General features: G+C 39.6%; 1 protein-coding gene across 1 annotated transcript; it reads right to left on the reverse strand.

The window, feature by feature from the left end:
* Window positions 1-1536: 1536 nt before the first annotated feature.
* On the reverse strand, window positions 1537-5370 carry LOC113280981. The gene is made up of 2 exons (XM_026529609.1): window positions 2233-5370; window positions 1537-2093 (listed from the first exon to the last, which is right to left on the reverse strand). Exons 1-2 carry the CDS (start codon window positions 2302-2304, stop codon window positions 1626-1628), a joined length of 540 nt encoding a protein of 179 aa, XP_026385394.1. The 5' UTR covers window positions 2305-5370; the 3' UTR covers window positions 1537-1625.
* Between the last annotated feature and the right edge of the window lie 2302 nt (window positions 5371-7672).

Below are 7672 nucleotides of genomic sequence, written 5' to 3' on the forward strand. Positions count from 1 at the left end.
ATCTAATTGAGTATTTTTGGATTCAAATTCATATTCGTATGTGATTTTTTGTGTCCAAAGAAATCCTTCTTTTCTTATGAAATTAAGGTCGCTCTTGTTTTTCTTTCGGGAATGACATATTATATGGGGAGAGTTCTTAATTGAACTTGTTCTTAATTGCCAAATCTTTGTGGGTAGTGCGGATGTGGAATATTATATGAGTTATCTTGTATATTTATAAACTCCTTGATGAAAGCATTTAGCTTCGGCTATATGATTGCATCTACTTTTGGTCATGAAATGTCTCTATGGAAATGTCATTAGGATCCCGTTTTCGTACCTTTGCCAATTTTATTGACAAAAAGGGGGAGAATAAATGTGTAGTTCACACTACAAATACATATGGTTTTCGGATCCTTGAAATTGGTTGATCCTTGAACATTGCTCTTTGGTACCGTTCAAGTGATTTCTCTTGTATTCAATTAGACTCGCAAATTTCTATTTGCTTGAGTAAGAATTGAATCGAGAAAGAAATATATAACTTTTTGATATATACTTTATTAAGATTGAGTCTAGTTGATTCTCTTGAAAGTATATTGGAGTTTGTCCATACAGATTGCTAATCGAAATATTGGGTATGGTTGTTGTAACCCCGCTTTTTCAATTGGTATCCGAGCTGGCAAACACGTTAAAGACCTCATAAGTTTGTGTTTGTAGCGATCTGATTATGGATGAGTCTATCTCTAATAACGTACCAGGTCAGAAATTACCAGATGTTTTTCAGTTTGGATTCACCTGAGAGAACTTTCACATCTATGTCAATATCTAAACATTCTCTTAATGTAAAAACTGTTGATATCTGGGAAGTACTCCTAGAAGAACAGTTGGATGGACTTTCTGATGAAGGTGATTCAGATATTGATAGAGAGGTTGATGAGAAAGTCTCAGAGTATTTTATGGTTTTGAATTCGTTGGAAAAGAAGAAGATGACAACTTCTCATGTCACACCTCTTCTGTCTCCTCTCTGTCGAAAAAAACAATTGAGAAGATGTTACGCATGTGTTTATGTTTCGAATCGTCCTAACGAATCGATCCTCAAGGATTCTGAAGAAAACCTACGTATGAAGTCACTTGAATGTGATAATCTTGGATTTGGATATCCTAGTGTTATTCAAACTTTTGGATATGACCACAATAGTTTTGTTATTCAAAATTTTGGAGAACCTGCATTCATCACATTTGACCATCAGTGATTAACAAGTGATTCTGTTCTTTGTGATTCTAGTTCTTTGTGAATCTATCTCAGGTGACTCTATTTTCGTGTGTGATTCTGTTCAAGGGATCCTACACAAGTGTTTCTGTTCTTTGTCATACTTTTTCAAGGGCGTCTGTCTTGTGTTCCTAGTTGGATAGTATCTCAAGTTTTATCTCAGAGTGTCTTGCCATCTCTCAAGGAGTTTCCAGAGTTCATCAGTAACCTAAAGGAATCGCTACGGTAAGTAAGTAAGGAGATTATAATGAACAACAAAGGAAGAAATGGAGCTAAACGAAAGCAAAGAGAAACAACATCAAGTAATAATACAAATACTAAGAAGAGATCAAAAAAAGACAACAACATCAGCAATATAGTTCATCAGCCAAAGATATTAAGCATCATCATCACTGGAAGATACCACCACTATCTCAACCTCCTTTGGATCTGGCTTAGATTTAAGAACTCTTCTACAACCGGCCTGGGTAGGGTCCAAAGGAGTATAGTCTGCATCGAATTGGAGATCAGTAGAACCACCGGTAGAAGGTACGATAACAACAGTTATTTCTCGAGAAGAGTTGGAAGAAGCGGTCTCAGGGGAATGTGGGGTAGCACCAGGATCCAACAAGGAGTCAACCAAAGTCTCAGGAGCCGGGGGGTGGATGGTTGCAGGGGCATCATCATCATCTGGATAGTAATTGTTGTCTTCATCATCAGAGAAGTGGCCATACAGTTGATGAACATCATGCAGTGCATTCAAATAGGCAGACTCAGTGGAACTCATACCGGCAGGATGCACATTAAGAGTGGGAGGATTATTGAGATAGAAATGTTGTCTATCAATGAGGTAGTCCTCCCTAATCTGATTTGTAACAAGAACTCAATGAATATATTGAGCCATAGAAGATGTTGTGGGAAAAGAAAAATGATTAAGAAGGAGGGAGGTATGGAAGTGAGAAAAGAAAAAACAATATATACAAGGAAGAATGAAAACTACAAACCTCAAACAACAGTTGGAAGATAATGCCACAAAGAAACCTTTTAGCAAAGACCTCACAAGCCAAGATCATCATAGGAGTCTTACTTTCTGGCAGCTGCTCTGGCAAACAAAACCCAGATACTTTACCAGTATCTGTCGTGAAAATTTGGGTCTCACATTTTTCTTTTTGTCTCTCTCAGGTATCTGGAGGCCCACCGGGTTGGGGTGATTATCCGGGACATCAACATTTGTCTGGCTGGTGGTGACAGTATCTACACCAAGTTGGGTTCTCGGGGCAGGGTCAGTTGGCTGGTTACGGGTCACTGGTGATAGGGGTTAATTTCTGTAGAGTCTTGTCAATACCTACCACCTACCAAGCATTACCAGTTCTCAAAACCGACAATGTTCTCAGGGCTACGAAAATCATAATCAACACCGTATGGTCCTTTCAAACAGTTAACTTTACTAGCCATTACAAAACCAACACGTCTTCCATGACCTACCATGTCAGCGCAAACCTTATCTGCTGTAGACAGGAGCATGCGTATGGTGTTGGCATAAGAAAAAGCATAGTGAGAAGTCCAATCGACTGCAGATTAGTACAACCATTCAGTTACCGTTTGAGGAACCATGAAATCCTCGAACTCGTTACATGTAATCAGAAGATTGAAACCACCAAAAAATCCAAAGGTAAAGAAATAACAAAACCAATAGCAAACCCTGGATCAAAAAGTCCCAACCTAAAAATCCCAATCCAACAAAACAAAAAATATAATCAGAATCCATTTAGAAGGAAGGTGGGGGGGATGGCGATGAAAGTCAATCAAGGTGGAGAAATAGCTGATCTGGCTAATCAAATGGTGGAAAAGCTAATCATCCCAGATGAAGATTCAGAGATAGTGGTGATGAATAAGAAAATCCGAGCAAATGAAACAATTGACTGGGATCTGACGTTGTTAAGCAGAATTTGTGTGAACAGGGTCATTTTACAATGGGAATATATCAATTTTGTCAGAGCAAACAGGAGATTAACTAGATCAATGATGATTTCACCCTACAAGGTATAAGAATGTTTTCATCCTTAAGTGCCAAAATGAATCGTATTTCCACAAGATTATGGAATTCAAACCTTGGTTATTCAAAGGAGATCTTGTGGTGATAGCAGAGATTCCGAACAGTGGCAGCTTCAATGTTCGAAGCCTAGATTTAGAGCATGAAATGTTCTGGCTAAAGGCAATTGAAGTACCCATAGCCTATACTTCAGGGGAAGCTCTAAAGAGGGTAGTCAAAAATGCAGGAGAATATCAGAAACATGTTATCTTATCAGGAACTAATTTGCTTGAAAAAGATGTTATGATACGAGTTAAGGTGGAGGTGAAAAAGAAGGTGAGACATAGAATGGTGGCTGCAGATGAAGAAGGGAAAAGACAATCATTAACTTTGAATACGATTGTCTTCCAACCAATCTATGCACTAGATGCAACATCATGGACCATCCGGAGTTACAATGTGAAGGGAACATGCAATGGATCAATCTGAACATGAAGAAGATAGAAGATGTGGGAGAGGGGTCTGGAACTAAAACAATTCAAAGTGTGGAGGATAAAGTAGCTGGTGGGAAGGAAAAACAGAACTCTTTCAACCAGCAGGAGGGGGGAGAGAAAAGTAGCACAATCTTACTTACAAAGGATACAAACATGGAGGAAAGTAGTGAAAGTCCGATTGGAAAACAAACCGATAAAGAGGAAGGAAGGGATGAAATCAGAAAGGGGTTGCAGATAAATGGCAATGAGGAAATGGCGGTACGGATGGAAGGCGCAGAGATGCTAAGAGAAATGGTCAAAGGAAAAGGTATCATAGTTGATAAGAAGGCATAAGAGTTGAGGAAGGAAATGGGTGTGAAGCTAAATTTGAAACCAAAAGGAATAATCATAAAAGATAACAAAGCTGAAGAAATGAACACCAAGGTCAATACAAGTTGTCAGATGGAATGTCAGCAAGTAAAACCCACAATAAAAAGCCAACCAGTAATGCAACCAACAAAAAAACCTAGTCCTAACAAAGTGGTCAGAACAGCCCAGAAAAAATCAGGTCCATTAAAGCAAAGAGCAAGAGGGGTGAGGAAAACGGACCATGTATCTCCTCTAGCAAAGAGGAAACTGGTCCTCAGTGATGATGAAGAAATGGTGGAAAAAAGAGAAACATGGCAGTAAGGAATGATAATGAGGTGAAGCTACTCCATGATGGGTCGGAGTTCAACATAGGAATGGGAGGAAGGAAAACCAGCCAAAAACAAACACTTAACCAAGTCACCATAGACTCTACCAAAGGAACCCATTAATCAACAGTCATTCAGACTATCTTGATGAGCCGACGCATGAGGATCTGGCTAGGGGGTTACATGGCACCATGCAGGAAAACCCGGATACACAACCCAGCTCAGGGCACCATATACATTCTAATCCTGACAAATTTTTCCAATACCCGAGGTCATATGTTTCCTACAATAATGCTATGCATATCTTATTTAGCCTGATTGAATCATTTAAATTCCACACCTTTAATAACCACTACGTGCATTATACTGGAAACATTAGAATCATATCCTGGAACTGCCAAGGCATAGGAAATCCATCAACACAAAACTACCTTACAGACCTAGTCAAAGAAAAAAACCCAGGAAATTTTGTTCCTTTGTGAGACTAAGAATGTTAGGAGTGTGGTGAACCCAATAATCACTAAATTGGGGTACAAGAATTGCTTTATGGTGGACCCTATTGGGGCTGCTGGGGGGTTGGTGGTCGCATGGAAGATAGGAATAAATCTGAAAGTGGAAAGGTTCTCCAAAAATCTGATAGATTGTCAGATCAGAGAGGTGGTAAATGGGAAGGAAATCAAGCTGTATTGTGTGTACGTCCCGACAGATTGGAATGAAAAATGTAAGTTTTGGAATCTCATGGCTCAGAGGGGCAGTAGCTTAAACCGGGAATGGCTAGTCATAGGAGATTTGGAATTGGGCAGCTGAAATTTTCAATCTGAAGCCGAATGAGGACCTCGTGGCCTCCTACAAGGTGGCAAAGGGGCAGAGTCGAATGATTAAGGATCTGTGGCTTGTTGCAAATCTTGCAATAGTTACGGAATTATGGAAGTTGCGTAACAAAGCTTATTTTGAGAACATGCGGGTTCGTTGGCTGGAGTTTAAAGGAAGAGTTCATCAGGTAATTCGTGATAACTCTATTAGAATGAAGGGCCATATGCATAATACTTTGGATGATTTGCGTATTGTTAATTTCTTTAGAGTGAAGCATAGATCTTGCGATCACTCTGATCCAATTGAAGTTACTTGGACTCCACCAAATCCTGGTGAAATTATGATCTGTTGTGATGGTGCATCACTTGGTAACCCGGGACAGGCTGGTTCTGGTGTTGTCTTCCGTGATTCTAACTCGGTAGTCTTGGGAGTTTTGTGCGTTGGTCTGGGCTGGCAGACTAACTTCTATGCTGAAGTTTGTGCGGTTATATATGGTGCTGTCGTTGCTCAAAGATGGAATGTGAAGAACCTAAGTGTCAGATCTGATTCGATGAGTTGTTTATTTGCTCTTCAAAAAGGCGACTTGCCATGGCAGCTAATGCAGAAGTGGAGAATAGCAAAGACTTTTTATAACAATATTAGCTATATTCATAGCTACAGAGAAGCTAATTTTTCAGCTGATGTCTCGGCCAAACAAGCATGTTTGTTGGCTGAGGAACATTATGAGTTTTATGAAGGTAGGTCAGGTTTTATTCAATCTGTTGGATGGCCTGGAGAGGTTTACTATCGTTTTTAGGTTTTTTAGCGAGCGGCCTTTTGGCTTAGCGCTAACTTAGCCTGATCCCTGTACATTTTCGCTTTTTTATTCTATTTTATTGACCGAGTAAAAAAAAACTCAACCTAACTCTAAAAGCACAAGACAAAAAAGTGGTTGGCGACTTCAACAAATCTGAAGCAGACAAGATTACATATGTGTTGGAGATGGCTGACTTATGTGATCTGGGATTTGTAGGGTATCCTTATACCTGGAGCAATAGAAGAAAAGATGAAGCCCTAACTGAAGCAAGGCTTGATAAAGCACTGGCTAATGGAGACTGGTGGGAGAAAAACAGTAATGCGACTCTTACTCATTTGATGGGAGTGGGGTCGGACCACATACCAATTATGCTCAATTCTAGACAGTTCCAAAATGAAGGCAACAAACCCTTTCGAGTAATGGGTACATGGCTGAAGGAACAAGAGTGCAATAACCTGATAAAAGAGTGTGGGAAGGGTAAGTTAAAAGGAAGTAAAGCTTACAAACTTGTCCAAAAGCTGAAAGGAACTAAGAAGGAGATTTACAGATGAAACAAGAACTCTTTTGTGGACATAAATATGAATCTGTTGAAAGCTAAGAATAGATTAGCACATGCTAGCTCTAACACACAGCTTAGGAATAGAAGCAATGTCATAAGGGAGTGTGAAAAGGAGGTAGAACACTGGTATAGGGTCGTAGAAAACTTTTGGAAAGACAACAGTTGTGAACAGGATGTCAGGTTACGAGATAAAAATACAACATATTTTCATAGAAAGGCTGTAAATAGATACAGGAGAAATAGGATAGTGGCAATAAAAGATAGTTCAGGGTCTTGGGTGGAAGGAAAAAGCAAGGTAGCTGAGATAATGACAGGCCACTTTAAGAAAGTGGCTACCACATCTAACCCAAGCAGTGAGAGTAACTACCTAGAGGATTTTAGACCAATAATCTCTAGGGAGGAGAATGTACAGCTGACAAAGATACCTAGTATTGAAGAGGTGAGGAGAGTTTTCTTCTCCATGGAGCCAGATAAGGCACCAGGACCAGACGGCTTCACATCCAGGTTCTTTCAGATGAACTGGGAGGTGGTGCAAAAAAAGTGTGTAGTATGGTGGAAAGTTTTTTCACCACAGGTTTCATTCTTAGGGAGATAAACACAACATTCATAACCCTGATTCCTAAGATAGAATACCCACAAAATGCTGGGGTTACATACCAATTAGCATAAATAATATAATATATAAAATAATATCGAAAATCATGGCAAACAGGCTGAAAAAGTTTCTCCCTAAGTTGATCTCTCCGTACCAGTCAGCTTTTATCCAAGGTAGACAGATCTCGGATAACATATTCATAGCCCACGAGATGATCCATACGATGAGGGAAAAAAGAGGAAGTGAATTTCTTATGGGTTTGAAGATTGATATGTCGAAGGCATTTGATAGGGTAGAGTGGAATTTCTTAGGAAAGATTATGAATAAACTTGGTTTTAACAGTCACTGGTGTCAAATGGTGCACCAATGCATTAGTACAGTGTCAACTTCGGTTCTGTTGAATGGAGTCCCTTGTGAACAATTCAACCCGTCTAGGGGGCTTAGGCAGGGAGATCCGTTATCTCCATACTTGTTCATCATG

Source organism: Papaver somniferum, chromosome 5 (assembly GCF_003573695.1).
Source record: "Papaver somniferum cultivar HN1 chromosome 5, ASM357369v1, whole genome shotgun sequence".
NCBI lineage: Eukaryota > Viridiplantae > Streptophyta > Magnoliopsida > Ranunculales > Papaveraceae > Papaver > Papaver somniferum.

Excerpts from the sequence above, each read along its gene's own strand:
- LOC113280981 (XM_026529609.1), bottom strand. The coding sequence starts at position 2,304 with ATGATGATCTTGGCTTGTGAGGTCTTTGCTAAAAGGTTTCTTTGTGGC. Across the intron at positions 2,094-2,232 it reads TCTTCCAACTGTTGTTTGAG|ATTAGGGAGGACTACCTCAT; the intron begins GTTTGTAGTTTT and ends GTTACAAATCAG.